This window comes from Gekko japonicus, unplaced genomic scaffold (assembly GCF_001447785.1).
Source record: "Gekko japonicus isolate JY-2015 unplaced genomic scaffold, Gekko_japonicus_V1.1 scaffold309, whole genome shotgun sequence".
Lineage (NCBI taxonomy): Eukaryota > Metazoa > Chordata > Lepidosauria > Squamata > Gekkonidae > Gekko > Gekko japonicus.
Window position 1 is genome coordinate 994,965 of NW_015166430.1, and position 13,854 is coordinate 1,008,818.

The following is a 13,854-nucleotide window of genomic DNA, read 5'->3' on the forward strand; positions in this document are numbered from 1 at the left end:
AAAGAAATCCCCCCCATATGTCCCCCTCTCTTTCCAACCCCTTGTTTTCCACTCTGTCTCCCTCCTGTTCCCCCCCCCCCCCCCCCCCCTCTCCCTGCTAATTTGTAAGTAGCTGAGCAGAACGTAAATATAGATTTTCAGGGCTGTATGGCCGTGGTCTTGGCATTGTAGTACCTGATGTTTTTATGTGATTTGAATTTAATTTTAATAAATGTTAATGAATAAATACACAGGAAGCCTCACAGTGACTGTGATCTTGTGAGAGTTCATGACATTTCTAGTCAGTTAACACCCAATTTTTTAAAAATGTAGTTTTAGGTTTTTTCTAAAAACCTCAGGATTTTTTTAAGCGCAAAAATTTCCCCTTATCTATACAATATATTTAGCATGCACCTCAGCTTTCAAGAAGATGGAGGTCCTGTGCCTGAGTCGGGGTGGTTTGGGGATGGGGTTCCCTCTCCCAACCTTCAATGGGGCACCATTGGTGCTAGTGCCTGTGGTGAGGAGTTTGAGAGTGCTCCTGGATCCCTCCTTAACTATGGTGGCCCAGGTGGCAGCCACTGCTAAGTCAGCCTTTTACCACCTCTGGCTGATTCGGCACCTGGTTCCCTTCCTCAACCGTGATGACCTGACTACAGTGACCCGTGCGATGGTCGCCTCAAGATTGGACTACTGTAACGCTCTCTACATGGGGCTTCCCCTGTTGCAAATCCAGAAGCTGCAGCTAGTGCAGAATGCAGCGGCCAGGCTTTTGATGGGTCTCCCTAGATGGGAACACATCTGACCTGCGCTGAATGCACTGCACTGGCTGCCAATAGCATACCGAATCTGCTTCAAGGTGCTGGTACTTACCTTTAAAGCCCTTTATGGCCAGGATCCGACATACCTGAGGGACTGCCTTTCCCATACACACCACAGAGAGCACTACGGTCTGGGGCACAACATCAGCTAGTGATTCCAGGCCCCAAAGAGGCCAGGCTCACCACTACCAGGGCTAGGGCCTTTTTGGTGGTGGCTCCTACCTTGTGGAATGAGCTCCCGGAGGAGATCAGGGCCCTGCGGGACCTTGTACAGTTCTGCAGGGCCTGCAAGAGGGAGCTCTTTCGCCAGGCTTTCAGTTAGGAGCCGCCCACCACTACCACCAACTATTATTGTTAGTAACACCGGGGTAGTTGGTTGGCCCTATATGGAGACTGAACTGCAGTAACGTACGAGGCAGATACATTTGAATTGGGACTTGTGTCCATCTATAGGATGCCATCTTTAATGCGATTGGAAGATCAATTCTATAAGCACTTTAATTGTAATAATATGTTTGTTTTATCTTGTTTTTATCTGATTTTATATGTTTAATGTATCTCGGCAGATAGTGCCGATAAACGTAAGCCGCCCTGAGCCCGTTCGCGGGGAGGGCGGGATAGAAATCCAATAAAATAAATAAATAAATCTAAGCAAGTTTCTGCAGCAGTCTCCTATTCAGCATAACCACAGTTAAAAACCTTTTACTCAAAATTCTAGGCACTATTATGGCAAACCGGATTACTGTGTGGTTGAAGTAGGGTAGAAGAAGATGATATTGGATTTATACCCAACCCTTCACTACTGAAGGAGTCTCAGAGTGGCTTACAATCCCTCCCCCTCCCCCTCCCCCTCCTTACAACAGAGACCCTGTGAGGTAGTTGGGGCTGAGAGAGCTCTCTCGAGAACTGCCCTTGAGAGAACAGCACTGAAAGAACTTATGACTGACCCAAGGTCACACCAGCAGCTGCATGTGGAGGAGTGGGAAATCAAACCCGGTTCTCCCAGATTAGAGTCTGTGCTCCTAACCATTACACCATACTGGCACCAAACTACAAAATGCGTTGGCAAGCTATTGTTTGCAAAGGCCAAACTAGAGGAGACTTATTAATTTATTAAAATATGTATATCCCACCTTTTCCCAAGGATATATCCTTTACTATTTTGAAAGAGCTGTGATGAGTATAATCTTCCCATTCCTTTATAAAAAGAAATTGGAGGGAAAGATTGGCAATTTGGAGGGAAGAAAGTTCCCAGTTTGGATCAGTGGTATGGGCATGGTGATAGAAGAGGCTTAACTCTTCCCACCCTGCATATTTTTGTTTACTATGAAACATGTCCGTACCCCCCTCAGCTGTGGTTAGCTGTGAAAGGGGAAGAAGATAGGTAAAGACAGTGGCAATCTTTACCTGTCCCAGGAGGACTGATTGTGCTTGCCAAACTATGCAAGCTGGGAAGGGTTAAACCCATTTCTCATCACCAGTGTTCCCTCTAAGCTGAGTTAGTGTGAGCTAGCTCACAGTTGTTTAGCCTCCGGCTAACACATTTGTGTCTTAGGTCAGGAAGGATGGCTCCAGAGCGAACTAATTTATGCAGTGACCAAATCGCTCGTTCACAACTTTAATGCCAGTAGTTCACAAAGTAGAATTTTTGCTCACAAGACTCCACAGCTTAGAGGGAGCATTGCTCATCACCCATACTGGAACTATAATAACAACTGGGTTCACTCCCCAGCTGCAATTTACCACTGAATGTACTTGGCATATGATCATGGATGTTTCATCTGGTTTGGCATTCTGGAATGTCTGGACTGACTTCAAAAAAGAGGAAGAATTATACTCCTCTTTATCACCTTTAAATTGCAGAGCACCCAAACTGTACTTGGAACACTGCCTATGCTGGAGGCACTAAGAGATTAACAATATTAAATGTATCTTTTCAGAACCATTTGTTCCTAATAATTGGAACAAATTATTATTATTAGGAACAAATGGTTCTGAAAAGATATAGGAGTCCCAAGAGATATAGACCAGACACAGCTTTAAGACCTTGAAAAGAACTAGAAAATCAGCTGATGCTCCATTATTTACCTATACAAAAATGGTCTGTGAATTTTAGAGCCTTGTTTCTATGAATGAGATCCATGATGCAAGACATTGCAGTCTCAAAGAAGATAATTAAAAGGCAAAACTATTATCAAGCCACTATAAAAGGTAACAAGAACCTATTATCACTTGCTGACTAGTACTAGAACAAAATTCGCAACCAGTAGCACCTTGAAGACCAACAAAATTTTCCACAGTATTAGCCATGAGTAACAAAAAGAGTTCTTCAATATGATAAAGCACAAGAAAAAACCTTCACACTTTTGATTATTAAACTGTACTTAAATGCTATGTAAAACAGATCAATTGGATAAAGTTACACGGCTTATACAGTAAGAAACCTCAGCCAATCTAGGGAACATCACTTCAACTGCTGATCTGACTTATTGTTCTCTTACCGCCTCGAGCAATTTTGTTTTGAAGAGCACAGAACACGGCGTTCTGAATGTGGTTGGGGCACATGAACTCTGTGCACTGACAACAATTTGTAGCTTGATAAAAACAGCAGAAGGGCTGTAACGCCACGTGGAATGCAAATATTCAACTGCAGCCTGCATTTTAGGAAGCAGAGATGTGAATTATGCCCTAATGCTCAAGTTAATAATACTGTCTACAAGAATAGAGCCCAGAGACTTTAGTACTGCTACAGGCATATTTTCTCTCATTCTAATTATAGCAGTTATGTCAAAAATTGTAATAGCTTCCAGTTAATACTGGGTTTTACTAGAACTCAGTGGAAACACCATCAGTTAAAGCATGGTTGCTAGGATTTTACCATCTGCCTGCTTTCAAAACACAACTGTTAACTATTTTCCTAGTGTTTTACCAGTCTGTTCTATTAATGTTAAATCATCAGCACATTTCTACTTCACTGTGGCTGACAAGAAGTATAAAATGGAACTCTCAAATCCACAAGGTATGACCTCCTGACAACATGGGATACTGACAGCAATACATTTATTTTTCAGGGGTGAAAATATTTCAAACACATTGAAAGTAGACTCCTAAACAGAGTTACTCCCATCTAAATCTATTGAAATCAATGAGCTTAATTTAGAGTAATTTTGTACAGGATTGCAATATAAATTATTTTGTAGCATAGCCTTCAGAGCTTTATAGCCACAATTCTTACTTACTACTGAGTTATATGAGTTATATACAGGGGTCTTTTGGGGCCGGAGTGTGCTGGAGCCCCGACCCCAGCTTTCCACGCTGCGGCCTGTTGCCATCTTCCTGGGGCCTGCGCCGAAGCACTGTGGCCCCGGGGAGGCCAGAGGAGGCCCGTCGCTGTTTTTCTGGGGCCCGTGCCGGAGCGCTATAGCCCCGCGGAGGCCCGAGGAAGCCTGTTGCTGTGTTCCCGGGGCTCACGCCGGAGCACTGCGGCCCCAGGGAGGCCCGAGGAGGCCCATCGCCGTCTTCCCGGGGCCTGCATCGAAGCGCTGCGGCCCCAGGGAGGCTCGAGGAGGCCCGTCGCTGTTTGCCCGGGGCCCGCGCCGGAGCGCTGTGGCCCTGGGGAGGCCCGAGGAGGCCCGTTGTTGTCTTTCCGGGGCCCGCACTGGAGCGCTGCGGCCCCAGGGAGGCCCGAGGAGGCCTGTTGCTGCCTTCCCAGAGCCCGCGCTGGAGTGCTGCGGCTCCGGGGAGGCCCGTCGCTGTCTTTCTAGGACCCGCACCGAAGCGCTGCATCTTTCCATCCTTCTTCTCTTCTCACTCTTTCTTTCCCTCCTTTCATTCTCTCCTTTTTTTCTTTCCCTCCTTCTTCCCTTCTCTCACTTTCTTTCCCTCGTTCTTTCCTTCTCTTTCTTTTCCTCTTTCCTTCTCTTTCTTTCCCTCTTTCCTTCCTTCTTTTCTTCTCTCTACTCTCTCTCGCTTTCCTTCCTTCTTTCCTCCTTCTGTGGCCCAACTCTAGTGAGAAGGGGTTTAAACTTTAAACCCCTTCTCTCTTCGCTTCCCCCCCCCCAGGGAAGGGAAGGGGAGGCTTTTGAAGATGCCTCCCCCCCTTTTGCTCCCCCTTCTGACATCTCTTCCGGTGATGTCAGGGGGCGGTGCATATGCTAATGAGCTATTATGCTAATAATCTAGTAGCTCATTAGCATACTGTATGCTAATGAGCTCCTGCAGCTCTTTTTCTACGAAAAGACCCCTAGTTATATAAGTTACTGAGTTACAATAAGGACCATATCACTCCAGTCTTGGACCATCTACAACTGGCTCCCAATTTGTTTCCTGGCACAATTCAAGGTGCTGGTCTTGACCTTCAAAGTCCTATACGGTTTGGGACCAGCATACCCAAAAGACTACCTACTCTCTTATGAACCTGCCCAACCCTTACGACCATCTTCAAAGGCCCTGCTTCAGGTTCCTCCACCTTCTGAAATTAGGCCGATGGCAATCTGGAAGAGAGTCTTCTAAGTCATGGCACCAAAGCTGTGGCCCTGGGGAGGTCCGAGGAGGCCCGTTTTTGTCTTTCCGGGGCCCGCACTGGAGCGCTGCGGCCCCAGGGAGGCCCGAGGAGATTTGTCTGTCTCTTCTTTTGTTGTCTTCCACCAGTAGGTGAAAACCTTGTTTTGTTCAGCATTCCCTCAATGATCCCTCCTTCCTAACCAATGTTTTAATTGTTTTAACAATGTGTATTGGTGAGTTGATTTTAATAGTTTTAAAATGTATGTTTTAAATAGTTAGCCACCTTGGAGGCCCTTGTAAGGGCACAAAGGCAGGATACAAATTTTGTAAATAAAAAATAATAACTGTTCCAGAAACTAAATCAATTGCTTCATTTTTCTTATCCGATGCTTACATCACGAACTAATCCTGACTCGTTATCATAGTCTCCTGCTGCATCACTGCCTACTTCCTTTGTGATCATTTAAAAAAACCCTGCAAGTAATGTGCTACTTGCATTATGTATTCCACTTCTGACTTTTTAATTCCCTTTCATCGTTCTTCTAAACTGATCCAGTGATGACCTCCCCTTTTCATCTTGAGCTCTTTTCTCCTTTCTCTTATTTCTTGCTGCTACGCTGGATGTGTTCCATTTTTTTTCTCACATGGGGATAAGGGAAAAGGATTGTGCTTCCAAGTACCTTCTCCAAATCCAAGTTCTGGATTATTTCGATCCGCTCTGTCTAGAGGAGGTTTATTTTATTTATTTGTTAGACTTTTACCCCGCCCTTCCGCCAAGGCGATTGACAAATTGCTCACATTGGTTCACCCAACCACCTGTAGTTTAGACCTGTGCCCTTCGTGGCTGGTTAAAGCTGGCCGTGATAGGTTACGATGGGCACTAAGGGTGATCATCCACACATCCCTTATGGAGGGATTGTTCCCTAGTGCCCTGAAAGAGGCAGTAGTAGGCCCCCTATTAAAAAAGACATCGCTCGATCCAGCTGAATGAGTCAACTATCGGCTGGTATCCAACTTACCCTATTTGGGTAAATTAATTGAGAAGGCGGTGGCAAATCATTTTCAGGGCTTTTTGGATGACGCCTCCACATTAGACCCCTTCCAGTCCGGCTTCCAACCAGGCCATGGAACAGAGACAGTCCTGGTCGCCCTCACAGATGATCTCCAGAGGCATCTGGATCGAGGTGGCACAGCGGTGTTGATTTTGTTAGACCTGCCGGTGGCATTCGACATGGTCGACCATCAACTACTGGTCCTCTGCCTCACTGATATCAGGATTCAGGGGTTTGACTTACAGTGGCTCTCCTCGTTTCTTCGGGACCAGGGACAGAGGGTGGCAGTTGGGGAGCAACTGTCCAGAAGACAACCACTAGTGTGCAGAGTGCTCCAAGGTGTGGTGCTCTTCCCAATGCTGTTCAACATCTATATGCGCCCCCTTGCCCAGCAGTGAGGCTGTTGTAGTGTCTTCCTATGCGGGAACACATCCAGCCCACACTAAAAACTCTGCACTGGCTGCCTATAGCATCCCGGATATGGTTCAAGGTGCTGGTTGTTATCTTTAAAGCCCTATATGGCCAGGGACCTGCTTACCTGAGGGACCACCTTTCCCCACATGTACCCCAGCGAGCACTAAGATCGGGTTCCCAGAATCACTTGGTTCTTCCGGGGCCTAAAGAGGCCAGGTTGGCTACAACAAGGGCCAGGGCCTTTTCTGTGGCTGCCCCTCACTGGTGGAATGAGCTCCCAGAGGACATCAGGGCCCTGCAGGACCTTTTACAGCTCCGCGGGGCCTGTAAAACGGAGCTCTTCCACCAGGCTTTTAAGTAGGGTGCCGCCTCGATTGTATGGCCCTGGCCCAATTACCAGCTGTGCCAACAATTGTACATCATTGGTACTGACAGTACCAACAGCACCACCAATTGAGGTTTTATAGCTGGTACGAACTTAGGGACACCGTTCAGTTGACAGTGATTGGAAGATTTGCCATCTTTTAATATAAATTATGTTTATGATGTACGGTTTTATATTGATTGATGGTTTTAATGGAATTTTAATGTATATTAATGCTGTTAGCCGCCCTAAGGGAGGGAGGGAGGGATATAAATGAAATATAAAATTAAAAAAATAAACCTCTTCTGGCAGAGTTCTTCTCTCCTACCAGCTTCATGGGACTCTGTCTTCTGGTTGTGGCCTGCTGGCCTGCTTCACTACTCACTCAGAAAGGATTCCTTCCTTAAAACCTGTCCTCACACCACTCCTAGGCCTTTCCATGTGGTAACTGCCAAAAAAAGTAACTGTCCAGTGGCACCTTGCCTGGAAATAACTGGCATTCACTCTCTACTTGAACCCCTTCCCCAGCCTACCTTTCTGTGACAACAGGTCACCTGCTGTGCCACAAAATCCCTACTTCTCTCCTTACAACAAACTATAGCCAGGACTACTTGACCTGAGCCAGTCATAAGCCTGCCTGAGACACTGCATCTGAATTTCTGCCCAGACACAAAGAAAGGTTTTCCCCTTATCATGGTTAGTTTACACCGGGGTCCCAACATTTTTGAGCCTGCAGGCACCTTTGGAATTCTGACACTGCATGATGGTCACAGCTACAGCATGGCTGCCGCAAAACTGCTGTCAGAGGAGGCAGAACCAGCCACAAAATAATTGCCATAGCTTTACTTCAGTCACACAGTGAAGATTGTTGTGCTGTGGTAGCAGCTGCTGCCAAAGCAACATTTTTTAAAATCTGCACACTCAATTAAATCCCCAATAGCCATTCAGAACCCGTCCTGGGCAAAAGCCCTACCTGGCCCCACCCGCTTCCTAAAAACACTTGGTGGGCTCCAGAAAACGCATTGGTGGGTGCTATGGTGCCCATAGGCACCACACTGGGGACCTCTGATTTAGACTTTTACAGCTGAAGGACAGTCCTAGCTAATAAGTAGGTCTCTTCCCACTAGGGTTGCCAGGTCTGGTTTGGAAAATACCTGGAGACTTTGGGGGTGGATTCAGGAGAGGGCAGAGTTTGGGGAGGAGAGAGGCCTCAGCATGGTAAAGTGCCAGAGTCCACCCTTCAAAGCAGCCATTTTCTCCAGGGGAACTGATATCTGTCAGCTGGAAATGAGTTGTAAAAGTGGGAGATCCCCAGGCCCCTCCTGGAGGCTGGCAACCCTACTTCCCACTTCCAGCTTCCCAAGGATATATTTTACAGCCAGCTTAAGTTTGACCAAAGGAGCAAAAATAATTCATTTAATAACTTGGTCCAGACTGCATGCACAGCAGTGTTTTACACTATCATTTAACTTACAGATTATTCTTGCAAATACCATTATATATATTTATTTCAGCAAGGCTGGGGGTAGGTCTCGTAACTGATGAAGCAAGAAAAAAAATTCTACATATGAACACACACGTGTGGCTGCCTTATACTGGATCAAACCACTGGTCTATCAAGGTCAGTATTATCTACTCAGATCAGCAGAGGCTTCCCAAGGTCTCAGGCAGCAGTCTTTTGCATCACTTAGTACCTGATCCTTTTAACTGGAGATTCTGGGGATTGAACCTGAGACCTTCTGCATGCAAAGCATGCTCTACCACCACCTCCCCACATGTATTGACCTTATTTATTATTGATTTATTGCTAGAGTATAAATAATATAAGCTATAGGATACTAAGATAAAAGATTCAACTCATCATCCTAAGGCTCTGGTCTCAGCTTCAAAAGGAACAAAAGCAACATGGACCAGAGCAGAAACATACAGAACAAAAACTGAGGAAAGAAGTGGCTGGTTGCTCAAGCTGTTGGGAAAAGGACAGTCAGGTTCTTAATGGACTTAAAATACTGGGTGAATATTTAAAGGTAACCTAAACAAAAGAGGTTGAAGGAACATAACAGAGGCTGGCATGGGGAAATTGGCCTTATGAGTCTAGGCATATGAACAGCAAGTAAGTGTAGGTTTTAGAATTAAAATGCTGTAACTGCAAGGACAGCTGATATAGTTAAGCAAGAATAGTTGCTTTACTGTAGGAATGTAAGGGTTCTGTTGGCATCTCATAAGAATACAACACTAAAAGATGTGGCAGCACAAAATGTGTTAATCTAGTTTTTCAGGTTTGAAGCTGATCTTCCCATTATAGCCACTCATACTTTACTCAGAAAGAAAAAAGCTTTCCTGACCATCAGCTGATGAACTGCTGTCCCTCATCCAAACTGGCACTCACTTTGTACTGCAGCTCCTTCATTGGGGTTGGAGTATCCTTCACCTTTCTTTTTAATTCTACGGATGATGCCTCCATCCTCAAATAAATCTTCTCCTTTGAAATCAAGCAGCTCAATCTTTAAAAAAGCAAATAAGCAAGTAGTAAGAATCTCAAAAGAAGTGATAAATCACATTTAATCTGCCATATTTAAAACAAAGAGGCCCAGCAAGAAACACAAGCAACAGATTCAAGGGCTGATCCACATGACCAGGATTCTAGTCAGTTACTTTCACCCTTACATTAGCTACCTGTAGTGGGGGACAAACAGTGGTTTGCTGGAGGCCATGTCAGGTTGGGAAAATACTGCAGGAGGGGACTTTAAATTCCTTCTTGAACTTTATTTAGGAGTACACTGCTGTTCAGTTTACATACACACTTACCTCAAAGAACAGTGTTGCATTGGAGGGAATTTTGGGGACACTGCCAGCAGAACCATATGCATATTCTGGTTTACACAGCAAGTGGCAAATCTCTCCCTTTTTCATGGTGGCGATCCCAATATCCCATGCCTTGATGACCTGGCCTATTAAAAAGGAATAAAAAGAAATCTGTTTAAGGAAGCTTAGCAAAACAAGACAAACTGATTTTTTTTAAAGACATACATTGATACAAATCAAGATATTTGTCTCAGTTTATTCAGTGTCACACAGTTGCTCAAGCAAGCTATGAATTATTATTGCTGTTCCTGTTCTGTGAGGGACAGCATTACTTTCAGCAAGAAACGTTCACATAAAAAGTTTATCATTTAGGAACGGCAGCGGGCCTATAGATTTGATAAAAGCAAAATATCCAACCGAAAACAACAAGGGAGAGCACACACCATCTACAAATATGGCCACATTAGTGGTAAGAACAATCTGATGGTTCAGTGGGTCCACAGGGTTTCAAAAAGCACAACAAAACTTATGAAATCAACATCACTGCTGCTGGAAGCTGCTTAGGTTTGATCTTCAGCATACCTTCTTGAAGAAGCATTCTCCTCAGTCAGGAAAATTCCTCTCGCCTGTATCTTTTTGCAAGGGAGGAGAACATTATAAGGAGGACAGTTAAAGGATACCATCCTCAGAGATGGGGGAGGATGAAAGCCATCACATTATTTCCAGGTTAAAGGACCTATCATTCACTATTTTCATTTTTTGTATGAATTCAAGTACAAGAGAGAAACAAGATGCTATAGGCCAAAATAATCCTCATCCAAAGGGTTTTGTGAATTATCTTTGGAAAACAAGTTCAAAAAGGAATGTGCTATTTTATGTCTCTATAGCAGCTGAGGTCCTTCTTTCCTCAGCTGAATACAAACCCTTTATTATTATTTTTATTAAACTCTTGGTGCTTATATTGGGATTTACTTTGCTTTATAATAAAGTGCCAGACATCAGAAGGAGAAATAGGAGGATTTCAAGAAATTGTGTTCATAGAACATTAAAGGGCAAGTCAAAGTTAAAATCTTGTCAGCAGATATATCCATTCTGTCTACATCAGTTTTGTATTTTTTCTTCCTTTCTCCTAGTAAACACATCTCTAATTATTTGGATTAATAAAGGACATGTAGACTTTTAAAAGGGGTTTAAAAACTATTTTCTCTCAGTTTTTTCAGTTTTATATTTCTTATCTCAAAAATGTATGACAGTTTTCTCCAAAGGAGGTATTTTTAAAAAATCATTTTTTTCCTACAGCCTCTAATGGAAAGGCATGAGAATGAAGACTGAACACAACACCGAGAACAAAAAATACTTTTACCCAGAGACAAATCACATGATCAGCAGCCTAATGTAATTCATCTGTTCCTTGACAGTACTACTTCAAAGGGGGCGGGAGCAATGGAGGATAAAAGTCTTAATATCAGACCTGCGATCTGAAGCAGGACACAGCAATAGATACACCATATTTGGCTTCTGATTGTTTCAGCTTAGATCACAACTGAAGTCAACTCCAGATTAGCCTGAAGATGGCTGCGGGTTAGCTGGTGGCCAAAACCAGGTTCTCCCACCCAAACATAATCTTATTCCATCATCAGAAAGCACAGACTACACAAAGCTAGCTTGTGCCAGCCTTGGTGGTCAGCTGGTGGTCACACTAAGCCCAGTTTGTCTATGGAAACAGAAGGAAGTGAGCAAATGAACAAACATGCATGCATGCATGCACACACATACACTTAGAAAAAACATACATATCCACTTTTCAGAGTGCTCACGCATTTCCATTTTTCAGAGTGCCCATGCAAATACACAGACAGTAGAGGACAGATTCACTTTGTGTACAAACGTTCTGGGTAGTGCTACTGCAGCAATACTTGCCTATTTTTCTGCAGGACCTGCTGAGGGCAGGTTTACACTAGAACTCTAAACTGCTGTTAAACTAGTGTAACAACAATGGTTTTCCTCAAAGAAAGAAGGGAATTATAGATTGCTGAAGATGCTTAGAATACTCTAGCCTCCTGACAGAAGTATAATTTTCAGAGTGCATTACCGGCTGCTCCCAGACCTCTCGCTCTTAAATCAACTTTAATTGACTATTTTCAAACAAACCTGACCTAAAATATGCAGCCTAAAGCTTCTAAGGGCAAAAAGACTCAAAAGAATGCCAGGGAGCTCCTTTGCTAAAGGAACTTTTTGTATCAGCTGAATTTGCCAGCACCTCTTCAGCTTCTTCAGGTAATGGTGATACAAATACTGCTGACTCTCTCCTCACACCAAAGTTCTTATTAGAAGCATTGGGGAGACAATGTCAGGAGCTGAGGCAAGATATGATGGATATGATATCACCTCTAGCCCAACACATGGAGGAATTGGAGCCTCAATATAAGCAAACTGCTCAAAAAGCAGAAGAAGCATTACAGAAAGCCGCCTCCCTGGAAAAAAAGCTTGGAACCTCCTCTCAAGACAGTTGGTCTAGAGAAAAAATCATGATGTTGGAGTCTCGCGTAAGAGACAAAAACTTGAAATTTCGTGGTTTTTCATCAAATGCCGAAGCAACAACTGACCTTTCTATTTTCATGGCATCCTGGTTGGCTGCTTCTTTAAAACTTGAGGAGGGAGTGGCACCACTGACATTGCGAGCGTACCCTGTAGGTAAAACAACAGATTCCTCCAAGGCTGCCCTTTCTGGTAGAGACACAGCAGTGGAGCTGGCAGACTATAGGACTAAGAGGAAAATCTTGTTGGAAGCACGTCAGCAGACCGGCTTGGATTTTCAAGGAAGCAAAATACTTTTATTTCCGGACCTTCCCCCAGAAATGCTTAAGATTTGAAGAGACGTAAAACCTATTACTTCTAAACTGAAGGCAGCAGGTATAAAATACCGTTGGTTGCGGTCAGGTAAAATGTTTGTGGAATATCAGCAAACTCAATATATTGCATATGACTCTGTTCCTGGATCAGCTTTGTTATCTGCATTAGGTTTGCCTCAATAGAGCAAGCTGAAATTTGAGCTGTAAAAAGGAAGACTCATTCACCATTGACGCCAGTTAAAAGCCGCAAGCTTCATGTTTCTGAAGAAACAGAGGATGGTGAAATAGAGCTTGATGTAATTTTGTAATGTTCTATCACAATAGCAAGCTACATATTTATCAGCTCGATGTATATAATGTTTGGGGGGCTGGGAGGCCTGGGGAGCAGACAGGTATGTGCTCTCATATTGTAGGTCATGGGGTGGGGGAGAAGGCTCTCCCCTAGCTTACATTGTAAGCTTCTATAGACCTAATGGTTTTCTGGGCTCCAATGCATACCTTACTAGTCAATCAACTGTATTATCAGATTATAACAGAAGATAGAAGATGCTGGAATTTAGGAAACCAAAAATTATCATGTATGTTTCAATGCATAATTATCATTTTGAAAGAACGAAAAAAGACCACCACTTATGTAAAGAGATATAAATATAACGTAAGGACATATAAGTTGAATTGATATAATTTAGTTTAAACATCAGGTGATGTTATATACAATTTATGTATTTTTTGTTGTTGTAAGTAATATAGTTCTTCAATTAAAATATTAAAAAAAATTTTTTTCAGAGTTCTCACACTGGAGGTGGGGAGGCATGGAAATGAAGTTTCAAAATAATGTATATTCAAGATTACATTTGCTGTATATTGAGCTAGCCTTCAACACTTCACAACAGTAAAATGAGGCAATGAAACAAAGTGACTGATTTGCACGGCAGTGGCAAATCCAGACATTTGCCATCTCTCAGCCCTCTGTTTGCTCTTGGTAACACAATGGAAACAGAACTAAATATAAATAAGCTGTAATTTAGTTGACAAGAACCCAGTTTATATCCCTAAGGCTCTCT

General features: G+C 43.6%; 1 protein-coding gene across 1 annotated transcript in view; it reads right to left on the reverse strand.

Annotated features, from left to right (window-relative positions):
* FKBP5 (FK506 binding protein 5) overlaps window positions 1-13,854 on the reverse strand; it is an 80,279-nt gene that overhangs the window by 25,481 nt on the left and 40,944 nt on the right. Inside the window, exons 5-6 of the mRNA XM_015411827.1 lie at window positions 9,942-10,084; window positions 9,523-9,637 (exon numbers count right to left, since the gene is read on the reverse strand). Of these exons, the coding sequence (XP_015267313.1) occupies window positions 9,523-9,637; window positions 9,942-10,084 (258 nt within the window). The remainder of the gene's footprint in view (window positions 1-9,522; window positions 9,638-9,941; window positions 10,085-13,854) is intronic.